At 43.0% G+C, this 17,406-nt stretch overlaps 1 protein-coding gene across 2 annotated transcripts in view; it reads right to left on the bottom strand.

Annotated features, from left to right (window-relative positions):
• Positions 1-2,151: 2,151 nt before the first annotated feature.
• The window catches only part of jag2a (jagged canonical Notch ligand 2a), a 30,830-nt gene continuing 15,575 nt past the window's right edge, over positions 2,152-17,406 (bottom strand). The window contains exons 10-26 of one of the 2 annotated variants that reach the window (XM_053620287.1): positions 16,598-16,711; positions 15,044-15,090; positions 14,779-14,952; positions 13,521-13,671; positions 12,815-12,979; positions 12,331-12,444; positions 11,671-11,784; positions 11,462-11,575; positions 11,253-11,369; positions 11,115-11,142; positions 10,894-10,979; positions 9,884-9,997; positions 8,065-8,180; positions 7,742-7,978; positions 6,728-6,859; positions 5,525-5,678; positions 2,152-3,663 (exon numbers count right to left, since the gene is read on the bottom strand). In XM_053620287.1, the coding sequence (XP_053476262.1) occupies positions 3,212-3,663; positions 5,525-5,678; positions 6,728-6,859; positions 7,742-7,978; positions 8,065-8,180; positions 9,884-9,997; positions 10,894-10,979; positions 11,115-11,142; positions 11,253-11,369; positions 11,462-11,575; positions 11,671-11,784; positions 12,331-12,444; positions 12,815-12,979; positions 13,521-13,671; positions 14,779-14,952; positions 15,044-15,090; positions 16,598-16,711 (2,429 nt within the window). In that variant the 3' untranslated portion in view covers positions 2,152-3,211. The remainder of the gene's footprint in view (positions 3,664-5,524; positions 5,679-6,727; positions 6,860-7,741; positions 7,979-8,064; positions 8,181-9,883; positions 9,998-10,893; positions 10,980-11,114; positions 11,143-11,252; positions 11,370-11,461; positions 11,576-11,670; positions 11,785-12,330; positions 12,445-12,814; positions 12,980-13,520; positions 13,672-14,778; positions 14,953-15,043; positions 15,091-16,597; positions 16,712-17,406) is intronic. The other variant, XM_053620288.1, reaches the window with a different exon arrangement.

Raw genomic sequence — 17,406 nt, 5'->3', positions numbered from 1 at the left:
CACACTCAGCCAAACCATAGACCGCCCCCGTCTCCATTTACATTACGGACATCATTAGCGTAAAAGTAGATAATACGGATATCAGATCTACTGTTTGTTTTACGGTTTGAGGAGTCACTTTTAGAAAGTTTAGCACAGGCAGAGAAGTTCTCGAAGCGGGGTCCGCGAACCCCCAGGGGTCCGTGAAGCATTCAGGCAGACTTTTTTTTTTTTTTTTTTTTTTTAATTATTATTTTGTTAAAGTGGTGGAAATCACAACCCACGTTATGCATCCATCCAGTTTCTGCACCTTTACACAGGGTCACAGGGAGACTGGAGCCTATCCCAGGGAACTCGGGGCACAAGGCGGGGCACGATCAAACACACGCTCACACACTACGGACAATTTAGTGATGCCAGTCAACGCGTGTCTTTGAACTGGGGGAGGAAACCTGAGTACCTGGAGGAAAACCCCGAAGCACAGGGAGAACATGCAAACTCCGTGCACCCACGCGGAGGCGAGAATCGAACCCCCGCCCCTGGAGGTGCGAGCCAAATGTGCAAACCACTGAGCCACTTTATCCAAGCGTCAAAACTACCGCTCTAGCACACTTACTAAACCTGCTCATGAACTGATGGAGTGAATTAGCCGTGTGAGAGCAGGAAAATCACCGAACTGTAACAAACTAAAATGTGCTAACAACACATCATGCAAGAAAGAAATCTGCTCCATAATAATAATAATAATAACAACAACAACAATAATAAGAAGAAGAAGAAGCAAAAGAAAAAGAAGAAAAATATATATTATAATATTGCCTGCCACTCTAATTATGATCATTTTCATTGCTTACTGCTGTAATGGCAGTATTCTTCTTCTTTTTTTTTTTTTTTAAATAATATACTGTTTATTTTAAATACAGCTAAAATCAAATCACAAAAACAACTGAAATCATTCTGTAACATTTTTATTTGCATTTTTTAAAAAGGAATTTAGGTTTGAGATGTTTTACCCATCATCTTGTACAAACTCAGGTGTGTGTGTGTGTGTGTGTGTGTGTGTGTGTGTGTGGAAACAAAATTCTGCCTGTCTTTATTATTATCACAAGCTCTTTTAATGACATGAAATGCAGATCCACTTATGGTTCCAAAATGTCTTACAAAATAAAAAAGTAAACCCCAACAGCTCCATCGTTTCTAGAAGAAGAAGAAGAAGAAAAAAAAAATCACCCGCCCAGGAGTAAAAAGAAGTCATCACATACTTGAAGCAATACATCCTGTGAAGACAGGAAACAGACTGATGTGTGAAGTAAAAGTCCTACGGACTTCAGAGCAAAACAAAGAACACAAACTTCATGCTTGTAAGCGCTCCAGGGGTTTATATATATATATATATCAATTTAAAAATAAAAAGCATCGAGCCAACATAAATAATAGGAATGACAATATTAAAAAAAGAAAAATGGAGCAACAAATATTTGACAGCAATATTATTATTATTACTAATATTATTATTATTAATAATAATAATAATAATAATAATACAAATAAAAGTCTCTTTAAGTTACTAAACTCAAATATACACAGCTATAACTCTTTCCTATTTACACATGTACACATTTTTTTTTTTTAAAGACTTTTTCCTATTTTTTACATTTATTTAGTCTCTAATACTCTTAGTCTCTTCTTTAGTCTCTTTTAATTCTCTGTGAATCTGTAAAGAAGCGAAAACGTTTTCCACTTCCTGTCAAAACCGGCGGCGAACGTGGAAAGAAAAAAAAAAAAAAAACCGAAACGTGATACAGTGTAGAAACGAACTGCTCCACACTTTAAGCATGTATTACCCAAACGATGAGATGAAGAACCAACGATCGAAGGGTCGTCCTGTATTCACTTCTCACCTCGTCACCGCCGGGTACTGTATTTTCCGGACTACACACGTAAAACATAACGCCCCCCTGCACCGTACTGTACGTCCTGTCTGATTAGAGGTGCGATCAGTAAACCGCACGGTGCCGTGTTGCCCGAGCTGCATTCATGTACATGATGTTTATTAAAGATTACAACCAGTGTTCTTTAAATAATAACAGTTAACATCTCCTCAAAATAATATTCGGCGTCTGCGTTTAACTTCTATTTTACCGATTTAGATTCAGTTTGGTGATTTCTGTATTTGTTTTTTTTTTTTTTTTTTTACAGTCGTCATGATTACTGAAGCGTCTGATTTCACTTGACTCATCGCTCGGTGGAAGACGATGCAACGATCTATCGATATTACAACCTCATGAACCATTTTCCTAAACCTAATGCGGCGATGATACTTCTACACCCCCTGAACAACCTTCTGTTACTTTAAAAAAAAACAACACACACAAATAAACCACACAGTAATGTTTTGTACGGTTCTCTATTACAGATCTCTTTTTTTTTAGGCCTTCAGTTCCTTATTAAAGTTTTATGATTATTTTAATTGTTTAATTTAGAAATTGGTGTCACTTTATATTGCTGGGAATTTTTTTTTTTTTGTCAGATTTATAGTGGAAAAAAAAAAAAAAAAACAACCCCTAAACTTAGTAAAACGACTTTTTATTTGAAGTTTAATTGCTTAAACTGACCAAACATTTGAGTCATTGTTTACAGCTGGAAATATTTGTTTTGTTTGTTCCCCCCCACCCCCCACCCCCCACCCCCACTTAAGACAGCGTTGTTTCTTTTTAAAGAACATATTTGCGGAAATACAGATGTTGCCACCTCGGAGGGAAAAAAAAACTGAAATGAAACCGGAAGATAAAATCTTCGATCTGCAATTTAAAGCCTTGTGGTGATGAAATAAAGGATGAATGAATAATAAAATGTTGCGTTTCACTGTAGTTAGATTTAACGGTAAAAATAACAATGCGCTAAGGTAAAAAACGACAATATAAACATGACTTTGCCGTAAGTGTTGCACCAGCAGAGGAATAAACGCATCTTATCGTCCGGGAGATACGCCAACGACACGTGTCGTATGACTCACGTTTCACACACACGTCACGACTCAAAGAAAACCCAAAACTACTAATGAAGATCCGAGCTGCCGTTTCTAGATTCACCTCCGACCAGATTTCCCACTGCGCCCATAAAGACAGGTCCTTTATTTTTACAAAAAAACAACAACAAACAAAACAATAAGGCAAGTGTAAACAGAAACAGAAGAGGGTGAAAAATCCGGACTAGGTCCAGACGGTTTTGCTCATACGTAGCGATCGTTGATTCGCTCGCTCCGGTTCACGTCTTTGCAACGGTTGTCTTTGGTGCTGTAGTGCGTCCTTAAAGGATGTGGCGGGGCTGCGGTGCAAACGGTGTACACTACCTCCCCTTTAGTGTACGTTAAGGAAGGGCACTTATCCACCACCAGCCCTGGGCTGCAGTCCTCCTCTCTGTCGTCGTCCTCCTCCTCGTCTTCGTCCTGTTTCTCCGCTCCGTCTCCGATCCGGTCCAGCGGATACGTCACGCTCCTCCTGTCCTCCCTGCAAGAGGACTGAATTCTCAGGAACGCCCCTCGCTGGTTATTGATGCTCTCCTCCACCGGCGCGTCGACGCGTTCTCGGTCTTTCCTGCGCTTGCGGAACCAGCAGACACACACCACCGTGCAGGAGATCCACAACACGGAGAACAGCACACACAGCAGTGGGACCAGGTAATCTGCAGGGAGGAGAGAGAGCGGTGTGTGAGCTGGGCTTCAACAGAAAACGCAGAGGGATGCGCGTTATTTTGCCCGCGTCCTCCGTTCGCCGTGTAGGCCATCCCACAATTCTGTTCAGTGGACCACAAAAGGTTCTGTAAACACGACGAATAAACGTGTTGCTCTGACCGAGGAGTTTGTTTACAAAACGCATCAAATGCTGTTCTACTAACTTTGTGATTTTTTAATAACTAGCTTATGCATCTGTCTTTGTAGTAGCAGTGTTCAGCGTAGAGAAAAAGCAGGTTGTAGTTTGGGAAGCAATAACGAATAAACACATGCCACATGCACAGTGTGCTAAAAGCTACAATTATTAAGTTATGACGAATAATTTACAGGGAGAACGTTATCATGAAAGTTACAGTGAAGTTACGATGAAGTTACGATGATGAAGTTACAATAAAGTTACGAGGAAGAAGTTACGATGATGAAGTTACGATGATGAAGTTACGATGATGAAGTTACGAGGAAGAAGTTACGAGGAAGAAGTTACGATGATGAAGTTACGAGGAAGAAGTTACGAGGAAGAAGTTACGATGATGAAGTTACAATGATGAAGTTACGAGGAAGTTACGATGATGAAGTTACGAGGAAGTTACGATGATGAAGTTACGAGGAAGTTACGATGATGAAGTTACGAGGAAGAAGTTACGATGATGAAGTTACGATGATGAAGTTACGATGATGAAGTTACGATGATGAAGTTACGAGGAAGAAGTTACGATGATGAAGTTACGATGATGAAGTTACGAGGAAGTTACGATGATGAAGTTACGATGATGAAGTTACGATGATGAAGTTACGAGGAAGTTACGATGATGAAGTTACGATGATGAAGTTACGATGATGAAGTTACGATGATGAAGTTACGAGGAAGTTACGATGATGAAGTTACGATGATGAAGGTACGATGATGAAGTTACGATGATGAAGTTACGATGATGAAGGTACGAGGAAGTTACGATGATGAAGGTACGATGATGAAGGTACGATGATGAAGGTACGATGATGAAGGTACGAGGAAGAAGTTACGAGGAAGTGACGATGATGAAGTTACGATGATGAAGTTACGATGATGAAGTTACGATGATGAAGGTACGATGATGAAGGTACGATGATGAAGTTACGAGGAAGAAGTTACGAGGAAGTTACGATGATGAAGTTACGAGGAAGTTACGATGATGAAGTTACGAGGAAGTGACGATGATGAAGTTACGATGATGAAGTTACGATAAAGTTACGATAAAGTCATGATAAAGTTACGATGATGAAGTTACGATGAAGTTACAATAATGAAGTTACGATAAAGTTACGATAAAGTCATGATGAAGTTACGATGAAGAAGTTATGATAAAGTTACGATGATGAAGTTACGATGAAGAAGTTATGATAAAGTTACGATGATGAAGTTACGATGAAGAAGTTACTATGAAGTTACAATAATGAAGTTACGATAAAGTTACGATAAAGTCATGATGAAGTTACGATGATGAAGTTACGATGAAGAAGTTACGAGGAAGAAGTTACGATGATGGACTATTCCACACCTTTCTGATTTTCCTTTTCAGTTCAAATCTCTATGTCTATCTTGTTTGTTTCCAGAACTCGTGCATGGCTAATAATATCTACCCAATGTAACGCAACCTCACAGCATATACGGCTACCCCGTGCAGGTAAACCATGCTAGTGTAGCCTTTCCTTAGCCTTCGCTAGCTATGATATTCAGTAAACATCCAGATGTTCTCAGCACCAGGAAAACAGCTGTTCAGGATACATCCTCACACGTTAATAAACTTGACTGTGGTAGAAAAAAAGACTCACCCAGCGTTTTGGGCAGGACCTGCGTTTCAACTTTGACCTCTCGGATGGCCAGCAACAGCGTACTGTTGTGGCGTTTGGAGAGGATGCTGATGATGGAGCTGACTACTTCCTGTATGTCTGCGTGCTCCTCGAACGCTGCACTCTGTTCAAATGACTATAGAGAGAGAGACAGAGTGAGAGAGAGAGACAGTGATTGCATGTACATCAACTAATGTAACTATCAGAGTAGCGGGAATACTGTAAATACGCCAGCACACGGGCAGTTAAAGTTAAGCTACAGCAAATATAACACGTAGACTGTTTCTCCATCAAAGCCAGTCCTCTTGCTCAAAGTGAGTTTTTGTCATTCTAAAAATACGCGTCTCATTTTAAAACAATAAACAGCCGCTGCGTTATGAGACAGAGCCGACGGAGAAGATGGACCGCTCGCAAACAAGCGACTGTTATGAAAGACCACAGGCCGCAACTGTTTCTTGTAAAACTCCACAAACACGACGCCATTAGATCATAAAAAAGAAGCGGTGGAGTGGGATCAGCTTGTGTCTTGTTTCTAACAGTCAGGCTGGATGACCTGAAGTGACTTCAGAGGAGTGTGTGTGTGTGTGTGTGTGTGTGTGTGTATGGAGAGAAAAGATTGATTAGCCCAGGGGGTGGACATGGTTGATGTTCCAGAGGTAAACAGGGTATAAAAACGATTATGTGTGTATATGTGTGTGTGTGTGTGTGTGTGTGCGAGCGTGTTTTCACAGAAAGACAGAAAAAAGAAAAATTGTACACGCGCCCTCTGGCAGCTGTCTAAAACTTTAAACAAGGATTAATGGGTGCATTTTTTTTTTTTAACAAATTGAGTGAAGAAGGGAAAAGAGGCAGAGAGAGAGAGAGAGAGAGAGAGAGAGAGAGAGAGAGAGAGAGAGGGCGAGAGAGAGCGCGAGCGAGAGACTAATATTTGATCTCAAAAAGACTGATGTAATCTCAGAGAAAGCGCTCACGCTAGTAAACTGGATTCGCTCGTAAACTTGCTGATGTAACGGTCTGAATTTTTCACTCAGTAAAAATTTGACATAATTGGGTTTAATCTATTGTGATATTTTACACACACACACACTTTCATGGAAATCAACAAAATATTTTCAGTGGAATTATCATCATTATCATCTGCACTGCTTTATTTATAAATAAATAAATAAATAAATGAAGCCTCACCATGGCAACCTCCACGGCGTTCCTGCTCGAATGTGATTGGTCACAGAGAATAAAGAGGGTGCGGTCTCGGGCGAGGGTTCGCGTGATCGGGAGATATCGGAGTTCGGAACAGATCCCGTCGACAGTTGTTCCCTGTGTAACACACACACACACACACACACACACACACACACACACACGCACGCAGGTAACTTTTTATACAGCTTTCCGCAGCACCGTATTATTTATATTACGCTGACATTTCTTTACTTTCAGACAGGCGAGGTGCGATACGACAAACCCCCGATCAGATCACCAGACTTCCATTTCAATTCCGAAGATCTTTTTACGATACACGACATGCGTCACAGTCAAAACCTTACACGCACTCATTCTTTATTCTTATTATTTTCCCCACGTTTTAGAATAATAATAAAGTCATCAAAACTCCGGAGTAACTCAAGTGGAACTATGGGAATTGTGATTTTTTTTAAAAAATTAATAAAATGTGATAAAAAAATCAAATAAATCAAATTAATTTAGTGTTTTAGCATCTTCAAAGTAGACGCCCGTTTTTGAAGAGAGTTTCCAGGAATGTATCCTTGGCGTTTTCTCACCCGATTTCTTGAGATGAATTTTAAACAGTATTAAAGGAGTTCGCTCCGAGTCGTCCGTTTAAAAAAAAGAGTTTTTGGTAAATTAAATGAATACATCGGCACGATTATATTTTTGTCCACAACACCGAATTCAGACATTTAATCATACACCTTCAGATCAAAAGGGGGGTATGGGGGGGGGGGGGCTGTAAAAAAAAAAAAATATAAAGAATTTTACGATCTTTAAGACACAAAACTTTCCTAAACATCTAATCATCTGCTTTCCTTCAGTTTCTAACGGTTATGAAAAAACAAATATAAAGAGATGAGGTTTCACCATTATCACAAATTGGAAATCATATCGTTTCATCAACCTGCTTCAACTTTAATCGGCTTGATTTTGTAATATAAAAGGTTTTTTTTGTTGTTTTTTTTTTACCGGAGGCACACTGTCTGTATCGAACACGAGTGTGACGCGTGCACAGTCGCTGTCCGCGTGGTCGCTGTTGGGCTGACACTCGGTGCTGATTGGTAGAGGATTGGAATCGGAGCACACGCCCCACTGCTGGCACGGTGGGCGGAGACAAAACAGGAAGTGATGCGGCGTGCATTCCTGGCCTCCGGCGCACTGAGGGTCCTGAGAGCCGAGCAGACACGGCCGACCGCCGCAATGCACCTGGGCGATGAAAGAGTGGCAGACGTTTTTTAAAACTTCGTTCTCATTCTCGTTATAACTCTGATGTATCTGACGGGCGCGCTTACTTTGGTGCACTTGATATTCCCGTTCACGCACTGGCAGCCGTTACACTCGTCTTCCCAGCGAGAGCCGTGAGGAACGGACACGCCCGAGTGCTGACACGCCTTACCAACACCGATAACTAAACACACACACACACACGCACAGAGAGAGAGAGAGAGAGAGAGAGAGAGAGACAGAGAGAGAGAGGGAGAGGGAGAGAGAGAGAGAGAGGGAGAGAGACAGAGAGAGAGAGGGAGAGAGGAAATAGAAATAGAACTGTTAGCGACATTAGCGCCAGTGCAAATACAAACATCTTCAGATACATTTGGTAGATATTGGTATTGAGAACGTGTCAGTAGGCGTTGAGAACGTGTCGGTAGGTGTTGAGAACATGCTGGTAGATGAGAACGTGTCAGTAAGCGTTGAGAACGTGTCAGAAGGTGTTGAGAACGTGTCAGGAGGCGTTGAGAATGTGTCCGTAGGCGTTGAGAACGTGTCAGGAGGCATTGAGAACGTGTTGGTAGATGAGAACATGTCGGTAGGTGTTGAGAACGTGTCGGTAGGCGTTGAGAACGTGTCGGTAGATGTTGAGAACGTGTCGGTAGGCGTTGAGAACGTGTCGGTAGATGTTGAGAACGTGTCAGTAGGCGTTGTGAACGTGTCAGTAGATGTTGAGAACGTGTCAGTAGATGTTGAGAACATGTCGGTAGGTGTTTCGAACGTGTCGGTAGGTGTTTCGAACGTGTCGGTAGATGTTGAGAACGTGTCAGTAGGCGTTGTGAACGTGTCAGTAGATGTTGAGAACATGTCGGTAGACGTTGAGAACGTGTCGGTAGGTGTTTCGAACGTGTCGGTAGATGTTGCGAACGTGTCGGTAGACGTTGAGAACGTGTCGGTAGGTGTTTCGAACGTGTCGGTAGATGTTGCGAACGTGTCGGTAGATGTTGAGAACGTGTTGGTAGATGTTGAGAACATGTCAGTAGGCGTTGCGAACGTGTCAATAGATGTTGAGAACATGTCGGTAGGTGTTTCGAACGTGTCGGTAGGCGTTGAGAACATGTCGGTAGACGTTGAGAACGTGTCGGTAGGTGTTTCGAACGTGTCGGTAGACGTTGAGAACGTGTCGGTAGGTGTTTCGAACGTGTCGGTAGGCGTTGAGAACATGTCGGTAGACGTTGAGAACGTGTCGGTAGGTGTTTCGAACATGTCGGTAGGTGTTTCGAACGTGTCGGTAGATGTTGAGAACGTGTCAGTAGGCGTTGCGAACGTGTCGGTAGATGTTGAGAACATGACGGTAGACGTTGAGAACGTGTCGGTAGATGTTGCGAACGTGTCAGTAGATGTTGAGAACGTGTCGGTAGACGTTGCGAACGTGTCGGTAGATGTTGAGAACGTGTCGGTAGACGTTGAGAATGTGTCGGTAGATGTTGCGAACGTGTCGGTAGATGTTGCGAACGTGTCGGTAGGCGTTGCGAACGTGTCGGTAGATGTTGAGAACGTGTCGGTAGACGTTGAGAATGTGTCGGTAGATGTTGAGAACGTGTCGGTAGACGTTGCGAACGTGTCGGTAGATGTTGAGAACGTGTCGGTAGACGTTGAGAATGTGTCGGTAGATGTTGCGAACGTGTCGGTAGATGTTGCGAACGTGTCGGTAGGCGTTGCGAACGTGTCGGTAGATGTTGAGAACGTGTCGGTAGATGTTGCGAACGTGTCGGTAGGCGTTGCGAACGTGTCAGTAGATGTCGAGAACGTGTCAGTAGATACAGCGTCAGTTTATCAACACTAATCCTATATAATACACTAAACGCTGGTCATTATGCAGTCTCTCCTGGCTGTACTCACACTCCTGACAGCGAGATCCAGCTCGGCCCAGAGGACACACACACCGATATCCGTTAATCTCGTCCACACACGTGGCTCCGTAAGAGCAAGGAGACGACTGACATTCGTCCACGTCTGGGAACGCGACAGGAAGACGGAAAGCAAGCTTTTACGTGAACGTATTTAAATGGAAACCATCAGAAGTGACACGAATCAACACTATCAATTCAATCGTTAAATTAAAATCCCATACACAGTGTAATACATCGTTATTTGTTTTGTTTTGTTTTTGTTTATAGCGCATTATTGTTAGTCTTAAGGGTGCCAAGAATTCCAGAACTGACAAACTTGTTTTTTTATCTTATGTTTAAGTTATCAATGCAAATCTAGATGTTTGAAACTTCTGAATCATTATTTTAGGGCTCTTGCTTGACTTTCCTCTGGTTTTATTTGCATTTGTTCTCTAACACTTGTGCTCCGGGGAGACAGGAAGTGAAACAGGAAGTCATGAACAGCGACTTAGGAATCCTTAAATACTAAAGATAAAAAAAAAGAACGAAAGTAAAATCAGATTCGATTTCTTTCATATGTTAAAGAAATCTCACAGAACATTTATTTCAGATGTTCGGTGTGAGATTAAATCAATTAACCACAGACATTTCTGATCATTTATATATTTTTTTTTAAAAATCTATCTTTACACCAAGGGTGCCAATAATTCTGGAGCTGACTATTTTAATAAATATAATAATAATAATAATAAATTATTACACCCCTATTTTTTTCCCTGACTTTTCTTTACATATTATTATTATTATTATTATTATTATTATTATTATTATTTATCCCCATCTTTATGGGGATATTTATGGGTATTTATGACAATGCTGAATATTTAATTGTACATTTAATTTTCCAAACACACCGCGCTGATCATCCTCCAGGTCTGAAAATTAAAGCAGAACGGTCTCGTAATGAACGTCATATCATTTTTTCTGTAAAAAAAAAAAAAACAGGTATAACAGGCTCACTGATGCGACAGTCGGGACCGGCAAACCCAGGAGCGCACTGACACCGGAACCAGTTCACTCCGTCCACACACTCTCCTCCATTATAACTGCACAGGGGGAGAGAGAGAGAGAGCGAGACGCGCACACACACACAGTCATTACAACTACACAGATTTAAACTGAATTTTAAATAAACATCGATTACTATTTCACATCATCACATTTTAGTTTATAAATCTTACCATGGATGGGGATTACAGTCATCGACGTCTATAAAAAAATAAATAAATAAAAACTCGTAATTAACACACATGACACACCTACACACGTTAAACCTCCAGCTTTGTTAAAGTAATTAAAATGTGTGGGCATGGCCTTACTCTCAGTACAAGTAGGCCCCTCCCACCCGTCCTTGCAGATGCAGGTGAAAGCTCCGCCCCCTCCGACGCACGTCCCCCCGTTAGCGCACGGCTGGGAGTCGCACGTGCTGTTGGTCGCTGCAGAGGCGCAGGGAGAGGACAGAGAGACAAGTCTTCCGTTTAGTGTTTGTCCTGTTAGTGTTGCCGTGCGCTGTGGTGCTGAAGCTCACCTGAGTTACAGGTGCTGCCTCCGAAACCAGGTGGACACACACAGCGGTACGAGTCTCCGTGATCAAAGCAGGTTCCACCGTTCAAACACGTCGTGGAGTCACACTGACTCTCTCCTGTTTTACACACACACACACACACACAGAGAGACAAGGTTAACCTGATATCTACACATACATGAAAATACACACACACACACACACACTCTTACGTGATTGACAGGTCTTGCCCTTCCAATTGTCGGTGCAGTGGCAGTAAAAGTCGTTGAGCAGGTCGACACAGAGACCACCGTTCATACACGGCTCAGACTCACACTCGTTTACCTCTGCACACAGAAACAAGGGATCAGGGAGGAGAGAGGAGGAGAGAGGAGGAGAGAAGACAGGAGAGAAGAGAAGGAGAGAGGAGGAGAGAAGAGAAGAGAGAAGAGGAGAGAAGAGAGGAGAGAAGAGAAGAGAGGAGTGGAGAGGAGGCGAGAGGAGGAGAGAACAGAAGAGAGGAGAGGAGAAGAGAGAAGAGAGGAGAAGAGAGGAGGAAAGAAGAGAGGAGAGGAGAAGAGAGAAGGAGAGAGGAGGAGAGGAGGAGAGAAGGAGAGAGGAGGAGGTGAGGAGAGAAGGAGAGAGGAGGAGAGTAGGAGAGAAGGAGAGGAGAGTAGGAGAGAGGAGGAGAGAAGAGAGGAGAGGAGAGAAGGAGAGAGGAGGAGAGAAGGAGAGAGGAGGAGAGGAGGAGAGAAGGAGAGAGGAGGAGGTGAGGAGAGAAGGAGAGAGGAGGAGAGTAGGAGAGAAGGAGAGGAGAGTAGGAGAGAGGAGGAGAGAAGAGAGGAGAGGAGAGAAGGAGAGAGGAGGAGAGAAGGAGAGAGGAGGAGACTGACCGTGGTCACACAGCTGACCCTCCCATCCGTTACGGCAGATGCAGCTAAACGAGTTAATGCCGTCTAAACACGTTCCCCCGTTCACACACGGAGACGGAGCGCAGTCATTAACATCTGCACAGGAGACACAAGATTAACACACACACACACACACTAACACACACACACCAACACACACTCTAACACACACTCCCATGACTTATCTTTCATTATTGCATTCAATTTACAGTAAGTGTTTATTTATACTGTACATATATTAAAAGACTGAGTCATGTGATTCTCTCAGCCAATAAGAACACACGGTACTGGACTCTCATTGATAAAGAAATTCCTGTAAAGAAAATCTGATGTATAAAGCCTACATGTTTTGCAGTAATGCTTTTCTGTGATGATAACTACTGCATCTGAGACGTGTGTGTGTGTGTGTGTGCGTGTGCGCACGTGTGAGTGTGTGTGCGCGTGTGTTTCTATTTCAGTAACTCACTCTCGTGGCAGTAGGTCCCTGTAAACCCCGGCAGACAGGCGCAGGTGAAGTTGCCTCCTGATTGGCTGATACAGCGACCGTGCGGGCCGCAAACGTTGGATGAAATGTGCCACACCCCTTCCTGGGTGGAGTTGTTCGCCACGGAAATGGTGCAGCTGTCAATCACTGCGATCAAAACACGGCAGACGGTAGATTTCAGCTCGGTCAAGGCGGCCGAAAACCCCGACAAGGCGAGATAGAAAGGAATAAAACACTCGCACTCGGTGGTTCTTACACCACAAGCGATTTGCTGAAGATTCGTTGTTTTGTTTTTTTTTTAATTAAAGAACAGCATGTCATATTTTTTATCCGTTTATAGTTACATTTAACGTTGTTGAAGGTCCACGAACAAAGTTCTCACTTCCGATACAGCAGCTATGAACTGTCGTTCCCTCACCAGCATCTTTTTTCTGTCTTGAAGTAATTATTATTTAGTAATTAATTAGTTCGTTAAATAATTAAACGTTAAATAAACTCATTTCTCCTGACGGAAAACTTCACCGCATCAACGATTACGTTAACCTGAATTCCCGTATAACGTGTGAGCTCGAGCGCATTAATATAACCCCGTGATCTGCAGCTGCACTGTTAGAGGAAACTAATCAACGCCTTCTGACCAATCAGAATCCAGAACTCGTCGCCGCTGTGGTGTAACTGGTTTTATCACCTTGGCACGAACTGGTCTTGCAGTGGTCCGTCAGCTCGGCGCAGGTTCTGCCCTCGTAACCATCAGCACACTCGCAGTGGAACCCCGACTGCAGGGCGTGGCACTGAGCTTTATTCACACACGGGTTAGGAACGCACAGGTCCACCTGTACCTGCACACAGGACGAGATGAAGTCAGACGGAACAGGAGAAAGAAAAGAGAGAGAGAGAGAGAGAGAGAGAGAGGGAGAGAGAAACAAGAGGGCGCAGTCGACAAAGAGACAGAGAAACTAAAGGAAAAGGGGTTAAGGAAGGTGAGAGAGATAGGAAGAGAAAGAGAGTGAAAGAGGAAGTGAAGAGGGGAGAGAGGTAGTGAGAGAGGAAGGAAAAATAGAGAGGAAAAAACTTGATTTGAGGGTGAGATGAAGTGAAAGACAGAGGAATGGAGAGCGTGAGACACAGGGAAAGAGAAGGAAAGAGAGAGTGGGTGAGAGGGGGAGAGAGAGGGAAAGAGAAAAATATTGGGAGAATGAAAGAAAGACTTTTTTTTTTTACAGAAGTCACATTATACACAATAAAAAGAGAGAGAGAGAGAGAGAGAGAGAGAGAGAGCAGGGGGAGTGAAAAGTGAGAAAAAGAAAAATACGGAGAGAAAGAGTGGTAGAGAAGTAGAGAGGTGGTGAAGAAGTGAGAGAGAGAAAAGAAAGGAAAAAACGAGAGGAAAAATTGGAGAATGAGAGAGAGTGAAAGAGAGAGTGAAAGAGAGGGAGGAAATTGAAAAGAAAAATAGGGAGAATGGAAGAGAGAGAAAGAGTGGGATCAAGAAAAAGAACGGGGGGGGAGGGACTGGAATAAAATGGAGAGAAAGTGAAAGATGGGGGAGTGAGAAAGAGTGAAAGAGAGAGAGGGGGTGAGAAAAGGGGAGAAAAAGAGGAAGAGTGATAGAGGGAATGAGGGAGAGTGGTAGAGAGGCAGTGAGATGGACCAAGAGAAAGGAAAGAAAAGAAAAAAGAGAAAAAATGAGAGCGAGGGAGAAAGATGAATGGAAGTGAAAAACGAGTGATAGAGAGAGAGAGAGAGAGAGTGAGAGAGAGAGAGAGAGAGAGTGAGAGAGAGAGTAGGAAGAGCGTTAAGGAACAGGAGAGTGAGAAGAAAAAGATGGAGAGACTGAGCGAAGGAGTAAGAGACAAAGAGAAAGAAAAAGTGACGATATGAAGAGAGAGAGGGTGAGATGTGTGTGTGTGTGTGTGTGTGTGTGTGTGTGTGTGTGTTCTCCTCACCTCGCAGTGTGTCCCTGTGTATCCTCCCACACACTGGCACTCGTAGGTGGTGTGTGTGGCGCGACACTGACCGCCGTTCTGACACGGCGAGCTCACACACACGCTCTGCTGCACCTCACAGTGCTTACCCACAAACCCCGGCTGGCACTGGCACACGTACCCGTGACGCCCGTCCTACACACACACACACACACACACAGATCGAGATAAGTGCACTCGTCCCACGTTGGCGTGACGGTTTGAGAAAGCGTGGGTTCGTACTCACCGTACACGTGCCGCCGTTCTGACACTGGCCGTAACACGTGTGAACATCTACGGTCAGATAAAAACGTACAGAACGTTAACGTCGTTTAGTTTTCAGCGAGTTAGAAAGAGTAGTTTTGAGGAGCAGTGAAGGGAAAGTCTGGAACACATCTGCACCGCACAAATCTTCATATACATTCTTCTTCAAATATAAATATTACTCAAACACCAGGAGGCGGGGCTTAAGTGGTGTGTGTGTGGGGGGGGGCGGAGTCAACCCGAACTACACTGCGGTAAACATCGGAGTTTGCTGAATAATTACAAACTGAACTGAAGCAGCTGATATGATGTTAGAATACTGCACTTAAATCTGTGCGTTTTTAATTCTCTTTATTTTATTTTATATATATATTATATTATATTATATCATATATAATATACATACACATCAGACGTGAAATAAAGTATCATCCGACAGGTTATTTTGTAATGCCAATTAGTTTGCAAACCACACACACACACATACACACACACTGTCCACTCTATTAGGAACACTTCTACACCTGCACATTCACAGTTATCTAATCAGCCAATCATGCACTGTATATACTGTATACACATTTTATACACACACACACACACACACACACACACACATATATATATACATATTTAGAAAGCGAGAGAGAGAGAGAGAGGCAAAAACAGTTTGATTTTATTACTGTTTGATGATATGACAAAAATAAATGTGTTATTATATATATATATATATATATATTAAATATATATATATATGAAAATACTCTTATTTATTTAAAAATACTGTATATACATTATTTTTTAATTTTTTTAATGAAAAGCTGTAATTTTCCCCCCCCCTCAAGATTGAACTTCACAACAGCTGCTCTCGTCGTTTATCCGGATATGGATATGATATTCTCAGACATTACCGTATATACGGTCCTTTCGCGCAGAGCTACATGGGAGTTAAGTGTCCAAAGCCCTTTAAAGCGTGGCGGATGTTTTTCGGAACGACTCCGAGGCGTCGTGTGCGTTGCGCGTCCTGCGCTCGTCCTGCACTCGTCCTGCGCTCGTCCGCTCGCGTGCGGCAGGAATAAAGCGCAACTCTCGCGACTGGGACACACCCTCACACACCCTTTACAGCTCTAGGTTATGAGTACAAAAATACAAAATGTACTCCTTCTTCTTCTCCATTCAGGTTTAGGTGCTCTGTTAAGAGCTAAGCTTTCGGTGCGTGTCGATGACAAGCGCGAACACGCACGATTATCAGCAGGACGTGCAGGAAACAGACAGAGATGCTGAATTCGTTTTACGGGGGATGTTTAAGGTCTATTCCGATCTAAATATAAAAGAGAACGCGAACTCGGATCTCTCCAGGATTAGCCTCGTGGTCTTCATTCTGCTTTGATCTGTAGATCGGACTTATTATTATTATTATTATTATTATTATTATTATTATTATCAAAGATAAACCAAGATGAAAGAGAAAGACAGGAGACAGGGAAAGCGATGAAAAAATAAATAAATAAATAAATACTGATGCTGATATACTGACTGATGTCACAGTTCGGTCCCGCCCACCCTGGATAGCAGGCGCAGTGATATCCGCCAATCAGATTTTTACATGAGTACGAGTTCGCGCAAGGCCTCTTCACACACTCATTCACGTCTGCGGGAGACAGAGACACAAACAGGCGGTGAAGCCCCACCACCACGGCCAGGGTTACACACATTCATTAGGCTGCTGAACCTGTCCCGGTTCGTCCGCTCCTGCTGTAGGCCTGCGCTACTCCAATGGAAATGTTTTACGTTTGTGGGATGGTGTGAATGCTGTCAATTATCCTCTCTCACACTCTCACACACACACACACACCAAAAACCCCAATATCGAATAACGCGAGCCTTGTGTTTGACACGTTTCATCAGCGCCGTGGCTGACTCCATTACAGGTAGAGAAGCTTCACTGGGCTTAAATTTGACCCGGGAGTAAAATACCTCACCCCATCCGTCTCTCATTCTCTCTCTCTCTCTCTCTCTCTCTCTCTCTCCCTCCACCAAATATACCTCTATGAGAGTAAATTTAGCTGGCGGTTGGCGGCCGCCAAGGCCAGAGTTATATTTAGCGTTGCTCGGGTTACTGATAACGTACGGCTTTCTGTAACAGACGCGCAGTCTGCGATCCTTAGACCAGTCCAGTAGTGGGCACACACACGCATACACACACACACACACACACACACACTGTGTTGGTGTAAAACACATCAGTTAAATGTTAAAACACCTTGTTAAATGAATCATGCAATTTCTTCACATGCTTTCTTTATGCACACGACAGAACTGTACAGTCTACAGAATGCGACACAC

The sequence above is a fragment of the Ictalurus furcatus genome, chromosome 3 (genome assembly GCF_023375685.1).
Source record: "Ictalurus furcatus strain D&B chromosome 3, Billie_1.0, whole genome shotgun sequence".
Lineage (NCBI taxonomy): Eukaryota > Metazoa > Chordata > Actinopteri > Siluriformes > Ictaluridae > Ictalurus > Ictalurus furcatus.
The sequence above is the reverse complement of the archived record's forward strand: the minus strand, read 5'-3'. Positions and strand labels throughout refer to the sequence as shown.